The following is a 14,318-nucleotide window of genomic DNA, read 5'->3' on the forward strand; positions in this document are numbered from 1 at the left end:
GAATTCAAGTGTTTTTTCCTTTCATTCTTCTCTGTCTTCAGCCTAAGCTGATGGGTTTTCTGCTTGGTAGTTGGTTAGATCCATTAGTCTCAGTTCAGAAACAATTCAGTCCATGACAAGAACGAAGTACTGGTACATTAAAAAACTTATTTGCTTTTTCCAACTCAAATTAAGTCATCCTTCTCCCTTTTCCAATTCAGTATTTGGAGAGGGATAAGAGAACAGGGAGGTAGATGTACCATTTAAGCAGTAAAACTCCAAAATAAGCCATATATTTTATCCTCTGTAATTTTTTTAATGCAGACTCAAACAAGGTATTCACCAAAATTGTGTTTTCTATTCTGCTTCATTTTTCTTTTAGCATAAAGATTCCTATCAGGTGATACTGGATGGTGTGAAAGGCGGTACCAAGGAAAAAAGATTAGCGGCTCAGTTTATTCCAAAATTCTTTAAGCATTTTCCAGAATTGGCTGATTCTGCTATCAACGCACAGTTAGACCTCTGTGAGGATGAAGATGTATCAGTAAGTTTATGATTGAAGCTTTTCAACAAGCTTTGAAATATTTCTCTTAAAATTCCTGGATTTCTTTCTGTATAGCTAATGTAATTAGAGTGCTGACGCTATCAGTGCGGAATAAAGTACTGCGGTATGGTCTGGCATAACGTCATACCCAGGCTATATATAATCTGCATTTGAGAAAAAGTATTGGCTCGTGTTGCCCCCTTTCAACTGTGAAAAATGCACAGTTTTGCTTATCTGTTATTCATTGTTAAAAGCAGGTTGTGGCTTATAGCTTTTTCTAGATTGTTATGCATTGGGTATATGAAATTAGACTAATGTTAGTTTTTAGTCAATTTGTGTTTGCTTGGTTAGTTAATTACTTAATTAAAAAATGTTACATCATAAAATACGACTCCGCATTTAAATATTTTGCATGGCAGAAAAAATAATTGGTCTGTGTAATAATTGTATGTGATCACTAAAATAAGAACTAATTTTTCTTAGACTGTAATTCAGTGGAACAGAATTAACCGTTAGCATATCTGACCGTTAATACAGGTTTCTAAGTATTTTCAGCTTTTAACTACTGGTTTTTCAAATGAAATTCATGAACCACCAACGTTTCATGGATGATTTTTAGATATTTATCCCTATATTTTTTATGTAAAACTAAAAAAGCCAAAATTAGTATTTAAAGTTAAGTGCATAGAAGATATTCATAAATATTATATTAAGTACTTAACATGAAAAATTATAAAACAGTTACCTAAGCCACAGTAGCTATTTTTAGAGGTTATAGTATGATATGCCCAAAAGCAGTAAAACCTCAACTGTTATATTTGCCATTGTTTATAATTTCCAAATCTGTCTACTCCAGTTCCACATTTAAATTCTCTTTGCACCACATTGTTTCAGTTATTCTATGAGACTTGAATATTAAGTTAGAAAAAAAAAATGATTTTTAAAAGATCACTACTAGAAAGCTCATGTTTTATATTTTTATGACTCATACATGCCCTTAATTATGGTTTCTCTCTAGTTTTAGTTTTCTTAGAAAGTTGGGTTTGTTATTTTTAAAAAATGAAAATAGTACTTGGTTAATCTTTGTTTTAAATCATGCTTAGATCCGACGTCAAGCAATTAAAGAGCTGCCCCAGTTTGCCACTGGAGAAAACCTTCCCCGAGTGGCCGACATACTAACCCAGCTTTTGCAGACAGGTAGGGGATTTTATTATTACCGTGCCCTTTTATGTAAATATGACTTCTCTCTGAAATATTAACTCTGTATTTTAGGTGTTTTGTTTTGTTTTGTTTTTTGCTAAAGGATCTGCCTCTGATAGAGATTTATTTTATCCATTCAGTAGTTTGAAGCCTGCCTTGACTCCCCAATTATGTAATTCTAGTGTTGTAGTGTTTTGATTTTAATTCTGTTTATAAAGATATAATGACTGGATTCTTTCGGGAACGTTTGATGTATCACGATCCCCAATTTCCTGTAGCATCTTAATTGTACCACCCTAACGTAAAGGTTTCCCAAGTGTGCCAGATCAGGTTCTCCACTTTTAAACGGAAGATGTATTTTCTGGGTACTTTAGAGAATTGTGAGAAACTATGTCAAATCTTTGAAAATGAGACAGATGATGTTTCAAATTTATTTTATACATTGTGGTTCTTTTTCCTTATTCAGATGACTCTGCAGAATTTAACTTAGTGAACAACGCTCTGTTAAGTATATTTAAGATGGATGCAAAAGGTAAGACCAGTTCTTACTCTGAATTGTGTTTGACGTCTTAAAGAATTAGAAGCTTGGCATTATTCATTAAGGATAAATGCCAGATAAATTTTTTTATAAAATTTAAGTTTGGGCTTCAGCCAGAGATCTATTTCATATAAATTCTAGGTATTTTGAAAAAAATCTGCTTAGCTCTCAAGGTGTGGCTTGAAAAAGCAGCAGAAGTAATTGCAAGAACAAATTAAGCTTTTCTGTTGGAAAACTCCCTTTGCTACTTTAAAGAAAATTTTTCAAAATACCTCGATTTGATTCATTATTAATAACAACAAAAAAGGAAAAGTCATGCTCAAGCTGATTCTGTCTCCGTGACCAAGCATGTCATTACTATATTATGGTTGGATGTATATATAGGTATAGATAGACATTTCAAATTTCTTTTTACCAATATTGATGGTATTCAGGTTTATCAACTCATTTGAGAAGAAATACTATAAATTGAGTTAAACGGAAATACTTCCCATTCTTTATTGTGCATACAATATAGAAGAATTGACTTGCTACACTTAATTTTTTTGTGTGCAGGGACTTTAGGAGGCTTGTTCAGCCAAATACTTCAAGGAGAAGACATTGTTAGAGAACGAGCAATCAAATTTCTTTCTACAAAACTTAAGACTTTGCCAGATGAAGTTTTAACAAAAGAAGTAGAGGAGCTTATATTAACTGAATCCAAAAAGGTAAGCTTCAGTCATCATTTGGAACATCTCTAAAGCAAAAGAACATATTTAGAATTAGCAGTATTTTATCAGTGTTATATGTGCCTTGTGTGTAAATGGCATATCCCATTAGAACCACCAGAGAGCTTTTTCAGGTTTTTCTTGTATTGTACTTAGCACTGTGGCCACTTTAATGATGAACGGGTGTGTTAATTTAAAAGGTATAATCACATTTAAATCCTTTGTGGTGTTATCCTCAAAATTTATGCATCCTTCAGAACTTTACAAATCACCTCCTTCAGGAAACTCCTTGATCCCCACTTATATCCTAGGCTATTCTCCCATCATACCCATTGCCATTGTGTTGCTTCTGACTCATAGCAGCCCTATAGGACAGAGTAAAAACTGCCCCATAGGGCTTTCAGGGAGCAGCTGGTGGATTCGAATGGCCAACCTTTTGATTAGCAGCCTGAGCTCTTAACCACTGCACCACCAGGACTTCTGTTCTCCCATAGTATTCTGGATTATGTCAAAATGAAATATATTATCCCGTTGATTCTACCCCAGGAGACTGTCAGCTCTTTGAGAGCACAAGGCCATGCTTACTTGTCTATGTTCCCACCTTCTAGCGTAATTATAGATACTAAGTTCTCATAAGGTATGTTACAACTAACTTTTTACTCATAAAGTGGCAAAGTTTGGGAATGATTTACTTTTTTTAATACATTCAAGAAGATTCAAAGTTTTCTTTATAATAGCACCACTCACTTGCTTCCTGATAAGACTTCCTCAGTGAGAGAGAAGGAGCAGCTCTTCAGCTGGGAAGATCAGCATATTTTACCTTTGCCCCAGCTGGTGATCTGGTAGAGAATGTCATGATTGTGAGCTGCTTAGGTCAGTGAACAGAAAAGTTTAGACCCACTGATTCAGAGGACTTAAAAATAAGACTTGTGTGGTCTTCCATTTTGTGTTCAATTACCATCTTAATGGGAACGAAGCTGCTTCTAAATACAGGAACGTGAATCTGATTTAGCAGTTTACTACTGAGTTGCTCAGCCTTTTTTCATTATCAGCTACCTAAAAAGCCTTTTCCTAATCCCCATGAAATTTTAATATCACAGATAGGCTGTATATCTGTTTATGTACTGTATGCATATCTGTGCTTTATACATAAAAAGAGTAAAATTTTCCCAAGAACCGAGTCAGAATCAACAGCAGTGGGTTTTTTGCCAAGGTGGGGAGTGATATATTGCCCCAGTTGAAAATACGTGGCTAGCACTTCGAAGGTGAACTGATTGAGGCTAGAAATTGTCCTTTTCATCAGCATGTCAGAAGCATTAATATCAAACTGACTTTAGTAGCTGAAATAAACTTGCTGCCGTTTCCGTATTGATCTGTCGTCCCCATTAGGGCACTAAAGATACCACCTATTCTGAATTGTCTCTTTGCAGGTCCTAGAAGATGTGACAGGTGAAGAATTTGTTCTGTTCATGAAGATACTATCTGGGTTAAAAAGCTTACAGACAGTGAGTGGAAGACAGCAACTTGTAGAGTTGGTGGCCGAGCAGGCTGACCTGGAACAGACCTTCAATCCCTCGGATCCGGACTGCGTGGACAGGCTCTTACAGTGCACTCGGCAGGCGGTGCCCCTCTTCTCTGTAAGCGCTTGTTCTCCATAGCTAGTGTTTTGATTACTGTATTACCTTAATACAGTGGAGTGAATATTTGTTTTCAGGAGACAGGAGTGAGGGATATGAGAGCCCAAAGCAGCAAGAAATTTCTTTAAAGCCTTCCTTAAAGTCTTCTTTAAATTATGCGTTTTTATTTTATATTACAGTTCACTTAAAATAAATGGTTTAGTCATTTAACTTTTTTCCTTAAATTTAGATTGTTGCTGTAGGAAAATAATGTTTTTCCCCTGGCATAACTCAGTTTGAAAAATACAATTTAAAGGATCTGTCCTTTGGGTTGAGAAATACACAGTCCAAAAATTCGATGCTAAAGTTTCCCCCGCAGTGTGTCCTGAGAACCAGGGAAGCACTGAAATGTATTCAGTTGAAGGACATTCTGCTGTTTGAGAGTTTTTTTGTTTTTTGTTTTTGTTTTTTTGACAACTCAATCTTCTTTGAATTTTTTTCAGAAAAATGTTCATTCCACAAGGTTTGTGACTTATTTCTGTGAGCAGGTTCTTCCGAACCTAAGTTCCTTGACTACCCCAGTGGAAGGTCTTGATATACAGTTGGAGGTAAGGAAAAATTTCTGCTTTTAGCATTGAGAAGGCATTCTCATATTTTAACAAGAATGTAAACCACTAACTTAAGTCTGATTTCTAAGAGGATAATTTAAATGTCTGGTAATGGCTAGCCAGTGATCTACTAGCCCAGGATTAATTGCATAGGAATGCTTCATGTATTCAATTAAAGTTTACTGCAGTGGGAAAACTGCCAGTTTTTTTTTTTTATTGTAGTCAGTGGCTGCTTTTGTGCCCTTAATATTTTTAAATAAGGTATTTAATTTGTATATAGTTTCTATCCCTGTTCACAACTGATGGATCCATATTTAAATAGGATTAACACAAAATATCCTTTAACCCTTCTCCCCCAATAGATTAACTCCTCTCCCACTTTCATATCTGAATTGTAATGTGCATGTATATTTTTAACAGCATTTATGATACTTTACATTTATTTATAATACCTGCCCTCATTTCACTGATTTATCTCTGAATCTCTAAATCTACTGCAGCTTCTGATCCTGAAAGGCATTTAATGACTTTTTAATTGCACAGAAACATGGAAATGCGTGTGCCATTTCCCTCCTAAGTCTTTGGGAGAGAACAGAGTCTCGATGTGCACTGCCACTGCAGCTTGTTTCAGATGTCCCAGGCCAGGCTTATCTGACTGGGAATGGGTAAAGCAGAGATGAACTTTGAGAATGGTGGCAATTAACCAATACTTTGAATTAGTATCCAGAGACTTAATTTAATAGCGAATGAGGCCCACCCTAATTCTTTGCTCTCAAGAATACATTCTGAGTTTCTCTCTGATGCTATGAACTGTCTTAAATTAGTTTTCTCTTTTTTGCATTATGTTCATTACCATCAATATTAACCTTTAGCGGAAAATGTCATGTGTATTCTTTTCCTTACTGCTTCTTACAGATACACTGGGAATCATGAGATCTGGGTTTTAGGGTCTGCCCTGCTATACTTGTACACTGTGACTTTGCTAAGTCACATAATCTCCCTGACCTTCAGTTTCCTCAAATGTAAAATGTCGGCTTGCATCTCTAAATTTTTTTTTCCAATTCAAACATTATGATTCTGTAAAAGCATAACTAAAAATAAGCAAAATCTTAAACAGTTATTTAGAATCATTCAATTTTACACCCCCGTTCATTCAAACAATAGTAGTAATAACCAGTGAATTGTATGTTTTAGGTATTGAAATTGTTGGCGGAGATGAGCTCATTTTGTGGTGACATGGAAAAGCTAGAAACAAATTTAAGGAAACTATTTGATAAGTTACTGGTAAGATCTTTTTTCTTTCCCTGTGGCATAGTCAGTATATAGCCTAAAAGCCTAATAATAAATAAGATTAATTTGCAGATTAAAGAGAACCAGCTTTTGAAATTTAGATTAAACAGTAATTTTAACAGGTGTTGTTAGCTGCTTAGACCATGGGCTGACTACCTAAGTAGTATCAGGTTTTGTAATTTTTAAGCTTTTTTTTTTTTTTTTTCCAAAAATCTGTTTTAATCTTGGGCTTTGGTGTTTCTTCTGTTGATGCTTTGCATACAGTGTCATATAGGATTTATAGTGAGTCTTTATTATTTTCTTACCAGTACTTTCATATCTGTGTAAAAGAAATGAGCTCCGACTCTGCTGATTTTGCTAAATAGTCTCAAAACTGAAATTAGCATCGCATTTTCTTTACATTTCCTTTAGGTCCACCATCCAGGTAGCTTCCCAAGGCCAAGTAGCTTTAGCAATCAGGAAATAGACTCTGCCATTTAAGTCATAATTTAGGGGAAAAGAGGCCATCTGATTAGACAATTATCAGCATCACTAATGATTTTCTAGTTTGATGTGAGCAGTTACGGAAACAACCAAGACAGTACCTGTTGTGGTAAACATTAAGCATTTAGCCTGAATTGGTTTGTCCAAATCTATGGTCCTTTCAGACCTGTAGTACCCATTGGGTGTTACAACACTGATACTGGATACCTTTGACGGTACTTTGAATGCAGATAAAGTCTATAATAAAACAGTATTGACTAATGTTCAGAAAAGATTTTTGGAGTTAGCATAATGTAGTGGTTGAAAGAATCAACTTTTGATATCCAACCTAAATTGAGTGCTGACTCTTCACCTTACTAACTTTGTCACCATTAAGAAGTTACCTAAGCTCTCTGAACCTCAATTCCCTCATCTAAGTGTCTAATAAATATTAGGTACTTTCATTGTCAGTAGTAGTAGTAGTAGCCACTGTAACATAGGTATACATGGAGAGTTGCCAGGCTACAACATTGATCCAATAGGTGAAAGAGAACCGTTACTTAAGCTTTTGATCTTGGTAAATTTTAATGCTTCATGTCTTAAAAGCATGCCTTACAATTACTTGAGTATATATTTACAATTAGAAGTATTTATAGAAAATTGCAAATCTGTATTTTTATATCTTAGGAGTACATGCCTCTCCCCCCAGAAGAAGCAGAAAATGGGGAGAATGCTGGAAATGAAGAACCTAAGCTGCAGTTCAGTTATGTGGAATGTTTATTGTATAGCTTTCACCAGTTGGGCCGAAAACTTCCAGATTTCTTAACAGCCAAACTGAATGCAGAAAAGCTCAAAGATTTCAAAATCAGGTAATGTATAATTGAGGTGCTCCAATCCTTGGCAAAGGTGGTAGCTCATCTTGAAGTTCCTTGGGTTTTGTTTCTGTGTTTTTTATAAGCGCTTTCTTCCACCCTCCCTTACCTCCAAAAGGAAACTGGAAAACCCTATCAAACCTTACCAAAGGTAAGCTCCCAGGAGCTGCAAGACTAGGGATCTGCTGGGGAGGGGAAGAATCCAGATTCAGCCCCATTGTTCAGAGTTGAATGAAGCCTTCTTGCTGGCTACCTTGTGGATCTTCCATTAAAACAGTAAAATTACAATAGTGGCTTCGAAGTCAGTAGAGGATAGGGAAGAAACACAGAAAACTAAATCCCAAAGAAAACAGGGTGTTAAAGAACAAAAACAAAATGGTAAAATAAATTCTTATATATATATATAGATATAAATCAAACCCATTGCTGTCGAGTCGATTCCGACTCATAGCAACACTATAGGACAGACTAGAACTGCCCCCATAGGGTTTCCAAGGAGCGCTTGGTAGATTTGACTACCGACCTTTTTAGTTAGCAGCCCTTATATATAAGTAGTCTTAATAAATATTAACAAAACCCAGTGATTAAAAGAACATTATTATAAACTATTATTTAAAAGAAACATTATTAGATTGACTTTTTTAAAATGTAGGTGCTGCTTATAAGAGAGAAATCTATCACAACCAGAAAGAAACCTTGAAATAAGAACATGGAAAAAGATAAATTGTGTAATACTAATCAAAAAAGATGGTTTAATATTTTTATAAAATATAAAAGAAATTGAATTTAAGACAAAAAATTAAGGAACAAAGATGATTACTAATAAAAGGAATCATCTACCAATAAAATATAATGAACTATGCATTTAACAATAGAGCTCTAAAACAGTTAAACTAAAACAAAATTATAAGAAGAAGCTGACAGTTAATATCAAACACACAAAACTTAGTAAGATATGAAGGACCTAAACAATAAAAATAACCTTTCTCTTTTAGTACACTGCACTCAAAAAATAAAGAACATGTGGTAGTTTTTACAAGCATACATTAAACATTTATAAAATTAACAATGCATGTTAGCTCTTAAAGGAAGGCTTAGTACATTTCCCAAAATATTTATAACTGAACTACAACGAAGATACCACATTGTAAAATTTGAGGGATGTGACTGAAGTAGTATCTTGATTCTAAAGATTGAAAACAAATGAGTAAGAAAAGGATCAAAAGAATAAACCTAAAGGACATGGAAGGAAGGAAGGAAGGAAGGAAATAATACAGATGAAATGAAAGATTAATGAAATAGAAAAAAAGATGCTGGTTTGAAAAAAAATTAATAGGCAAGAGTGACCAAGAAAATAAAGTTTGTATAAGATGGGGAATACAGGAACAAAAGGTAGTAACTAAGAACAGAAAGAGGGCTATAATTTAAGACAGAGCAGAGATTTTTTTAAATTGTAAAAACTAGGTAGCTCAAGTCAAATTTTTTTTTAACTTAAAAAATTGGAGTAATATTCTATAAAGAGATTTTGAAAAATTAACTCAGGAAAAATATTTTTAAATCTAAAAAAATAACAGCTGTTAGAAAAATTGAGTTGATGAAAATATTTGACACCAGGCCAGATGGTTCAACAGAACGTTTGTACCAAAGTTTCAAGAGATACACAGAGATTAAATAACCCCATTTTATACAAAGTGTTTTTGCAGAAAAGGAAAAAAATGATAGTACCTCACTGAGTTTTGAGAAGGAAATGGGATCTGCATGTAAAGCTTTTGGCACAGTGCCTGGCACATAGTGGGTACTCAGTAGCTGCTATTGTTACTAATATCTTACAGTATTACTGGAGGAGCAGCACTGGAGAAGTCAATATAAGTAAGACACCTTTGTCTTTCAGTTGAATCATTAGCCACTTTACATCTTAAATTTTGAAATGTTTGCTCCATCACCTGTCCCTGCTCTACTCTTTGGCAAAGCAGAGGTTTAATACTTGCTGAAACAAACAACTTAAGAAATCACTCTTTAATTTATTGGTAATATAGCCAGTTTTCTGTACCTAGGATCATTTTGCTATAGTAGGAAATTATTTGAATTTGAAAACAAAGTTAAAGAGATGATATGCTAATGAACAATTCTTCATTTAGGCTGCAGTACTTTGCAAGGGGCCTGCAGGTTTATATCAGACAACTCCGCTTGGCTCTCCAGGGGAAAACAGGAGAGGCCTTGAAGACAGAAGAGGTAAGAGTACTGGCTCACATCTCCTAGGGACACTTATATATAATAGCCACTATTTATGACACGTCTTAAATATGAATAATAATTCAGACTGCCACTTCATGTATTGAAATGTAAGATTCGACTTTACTTGAATAAATATGAATCTATACTGAAGATAATAGGATTTTAGAAGATTATATTTTGCTATTTGCTAAATTATATAGGAAACCTTTTTTATCACAGTTGAAATATTTTTGTTTCCAATGTTTTTGAATGGTGTTTGTTACCAAACTAAGGTGATACCAAACGTCTTAGCAGCACATTTAGTTTAATTACTTGGTTGATGGTTATGATACATTTAACTTCCCCTTTTGGAAACCCAGATACTAACCGACAGTAGAAAAAGAAACTTCCAGTTCTATACCAAATTATAGGTATTTATCTTGTAATGTTTGGTTTCCCTGATCTCAGCCACTTTAATCAGTCTCATCCCAGTCTTAATAAAATATTTTACATTTTCGTGATGTCTTCCTACAACTTAAACTGGTTTATTTTGAAACTCTTGCGTGAATATGACCTATACCTCATTCACTTTGCAAGTTAATTGTAGATAATACTTTAATATCCCAACCTGTCAAGGGAATATAAAGATTACTTGCTTTCTCTGCCATCTCTAGACTTGTTTAGAATAAAGAAATAGGAATAAATCTTATCCATAGATTCAAACCAAAGAATTCTGTAACTGTAGAAATCATGCTCAAAGATAGGTATAATTATTCTAGTTCTAAATTGGAATGGAGTGTGCATCATAAAAAGTTACTGGGATTTTCATTTAATTGTTTTCCCTTTGCAGAACAAGATAAAAGTTGTTGCATTGAAAATAACAAACAATATCAATGTTTTAATCAAGGTAAGTTTTCCTTTCATACTCAGCCTTCCCAGTTAATTAGAAACAGGTTGTCCAAGTGTTTTTAGATCTGTAACGGTACTTTTTAAGGGGAGATGCTATTGCATTCTTGATGCTTGGCCTTTTAATACTCTGTATTTTCTCCATTGTCCAGTGAGAGTTCTGTAGCTATTACAAAGTCATACATCATTTCATTTATTTAAAACGTATTGCAGAAAATACTACCGAAACAAAGGGAGGCATACAAATGTTCTCTTTCCCAAAGCATTGGAACAGATGCCTTTAGACTCAGAAATTTCAGTTACCTAAGTTCTGGTAGGAAACCCTGGTGGTGTAGTGCTTAAGTGCTACGGCTGCTAACCAAAGGGTCAGCAGTTCGAATCCGCCAGGCGCTCCTTGGAAATTCTATGGGGCAGTTCTACTCTGTTCTATAGGGTCGCTATGAGTGGGAATTGACTCGATGGCACTGGGTTTTGCTGGGTAAGTTCTGGTAATTGTCATGCCATTTATTGGGTCCTTTTGAATGATCAGTAAAACCCTGATTTGGTTACACTAAGAATGGATAGCTTTGTGTAGCACATGAAATATTTTCCTGTGGTCTTTTCTGTTAACTTGTTTCTGTCATAAGTTGAGAATTTTCTGTACTGTAGGCTAGGATATACCTCACCATTAAACCATAATTACCTTTCAGTTCCATTTACTCTCCCTAAGTACCTACTCACTTAAACAAAATACTAACAACCTGAGAGAATGAAAAATCACAAAGTGGCCATCATCTGTTACTATATAAATTAACAATATTATAGCCAGGTGGGAGAAAGAAATTGGTATTTGTAATACCTACAGCATAAAACCTGATAGTAACAAAATTGGGACTAATGGTGTGCCTTCAAGCTAATCTTAAAATCCTATAGAATAATTACTTTCTTTTAGGAGTTAGGAGAGGGAGGGAAATTTTTCAGAAAAAGCAAAAGTGATAAAGTACTTTATATTGGCTAATTCTTCTGTTTATCTGTGTACTGAACTTAGGTTTTATATTGTAGGAGGTGATTCCTATCAGTACCTTCATTTTAACCATGGAAAAAACTCAGTTTACCTTTATCTACTTTTACTTTGATAAAATAAAAATTAGGGGAGAGCTAGTAAGAAATGTTATTTAAATACTAAGAGTAAATACGCTTAAGAATCCATTTATAATTTTGTGGCTATTATGAGGTTATAGTATTTCAAATCTGGATTATCTTAACATTCAAAATTAGTAAACATTTGCATTTTTACTACACAGTGATCATTTGGTATTTAAGTCTTGTGGATTTTTCCTTTATTGCCAATGTATAAATTTTTGAGGAGACAGAAAAAAATGTTTAGCCAGGCCTTTAAAATCTGAGTGCAAAGGAGGGTGCAGATCCCACCACGGCAGTTTCCTTGAAGCATCCCAGTGACTGCGTCCGTGCAGAGGACAGTGCGTATGGCAGCCTGTCTATTAAAGTTGATCAATGTTGGTATTTTATCCTGAAACTTGAAATGACACTTAGAAACAAACATAACTGCAGATTCCTAAGCGACGCCACAAAACGCAGTTAATGAGGAAATAGGTATAATTTGTAAACAAAATCCTCCCTGCTTGCTTTTCTGCTGCAGTGTTATTTAGGTCCTTGTTTTAGTCACCGCAATAACAACGGGAAGGTTAAGCTAAAGTTTCCTCTCCTGAAATTCTCTTTAAGGTGTGTCTCCATTTACTACTCTCATCACTACTCCCTCCTACCACCAAATATATTATAAATCTTTCATCCATTTTGTCCCTGTAGGATCTCTTTCACATTCCGCCTTCTTATAAGAGCACAGTGACATTATCCTGGAAACCTGTACAGAAGGTTGAGCTGGGGTAAGAAATAGATTTAAAAGAGATTTGAGTTATAATTTTTATGATTTATAAACCTGAAAAACTGAATTTGGGTGTTACATTTACTGTACAAAATATACATTATTAGTTAAATGATTTTTTTATAAAATATTAAAACATGACTTAAAATATAAAATCTTACTCCAGTGTTTCTAAAATAAACTAGAAGAATACAACCCTGGAACTTTCAAGTTTGTTTGTACTCCTAAGTAACTAGACTTTTCTGACGAGTTTAATATTATGAATCACTTCCATATGGTCTATGCAACTGCATAATTCAGCTTATTTTAAAATCTTGTAAATGCCCTCTGATAATGTCTACATAACCAAGCCACAGTTAATTTGATCACATCAGACAGCTGTTTCCTCTTTTCAGTTGTGACTGTCGTCTTTACTAGCTGATAAGCTAAATTATAAACGTATCGCTAGCCTCTGGTATAACAGGATGCTTTCTATTGCTGTTCTTCCTACCGTTACAGGCAGAAGAGAGCAAATGAAGATGCAACTTCAGGTTCGCCACCCAAGAAGCCTACGGCAGGACCAAAGAGGGACGCCAGACAAATTTATAATCCTCCCAGCGGGAAATATAGCAGCAATTTGGGCAACTTTAATTATGGTGAGCGTTTCCGTTTGGGTACAAGCAATACGTGAGATGAGGCAGAAATTGCGTTGTACTTGATTTTAACATTAAAATCTATATTGACTGTATCATAGCTCTTTCAGATGACTTTTCTGAATTAGCTTGGGAAAACAGCTTATCTCACTTCTCTCTAACCCACCCACCCTTGTGGGCCCGCTGGAACTGAGCATGCAACACTAAGGACTTAGAAAAACATGCCTCTTGGATTCGGTGGACCCAAAACAAAGAAAGAAAGGAAGTTGCCATCAACCACCCATTCCTTGTCTGCCTATTCTAGCTTCAAGGCAAGATATTCTTACATTTTGTTCATTCTCCCTTAGGGATAGATATGGCTTCTGGCAAGTGTTATTAATGATCCTTCTCGGACGATGTCTAGCCTGTTGCTGTCCTCTCATCTTTAGTTAATTCAAAAAGAGAAGCCATAAAAGTGGCGTCAAACGTTAAAGCATCATCTGATACAGAAGATGTATTCCATTGCAGTCTTTTCCCCTCTGTCCAGAGTGCAGTCTTCCTAGCAATGCTTTCCACTCCCCTTTAACCATTAGAGCTGGCAAAGTTTCCACTGATCCCTTTTCTCCCCCCGCAGTTCAATCAGAAGTGAAGTTTGTCTCTCATTGGCTTATTTTCTTGTAGATTCTTTTAAAGAAGAATGGACAAAAATAATACTGACTTAGCTCCTTATCTTGCTTAGGAAGACAGTTTAATACTACTAGTGACCAAACATGGCTTGTGGTTGGTCTCGATTACCAGTCAAAATTAATTCTGAAGTATTTATTCAAAAGAGTACATTCTAAACCAGAATATACTCTCAATAATTCTATTTCAAAGGTGAGATAATAGG

General features: G+C 34.9%; 1 protein-coding gene across 2 annotated transcripts in view; it reads left to right on the forward strand.

Moving 5' to 3' along the window:
* API5 (apoptosis inhibitor 5) overlaps nt 1–14,318 on the forward strand; it is a 29,415-nt gene that overhangs the window by 9,909 nt on the left and 5,188 nt on the right. For both annotated transcript variants that reach the window (XM_049890916.1, XM_049890917.1), the window contains exons 2-13: nt 362–523; nt 1,627–1,720; nt 2,190–2,255; nt 2,817–2,968; nt 4,399–4,605; nt 5,088–5,192; nt 6,387–6,476; nt 7,632–7,813; nt 9,955–10,048; nt 10,881–10,937; nt 12,743–12,819; nt 13,317–13,453. In XM_049890916.1, coding sequence (XP_049746873.1) covers nt 362–523; nt 1,627–1,720; nt 2,190–2,255; nt 2,817–2,968; nt 4,399–4,605; nt 5,088–5,192; nt 6,387–6,476; nt 7,632–7,813; nt 9,955–10,048; nt 10,881–10,937; nt 12,743–12,819; nt 13,317–13,453 — 1,423 coding nt within the window. The remainder of the gene's footprint in view (nt 1–361; nt 524–1,626; nt 1,721–2,189; nt 2,256–2,816; nt 2,969–4,398; nt 4,606–5,087; nt 5,193–6,386; nt 6,477–7,631; nt 7,814–9,954; nt 10,049–10,880; nt 10,938–12,742; nt 12,820–13,316; nt 13,454–14,318) is intronic.

This window comes from Elephas maximus, chromosome 7, assembly GCF_024166365.1.
Source record: "Elephas maximus indicus isolate mEleMax1 chromosome 7, mEleMax1 primary haplotype, whole genome shotgun sequence".
NCBI lineage: Eukaryota > Metazoa > Chordata > Mammalia > Proboscidea > Elephantidae > Elephas > Elephas maximus.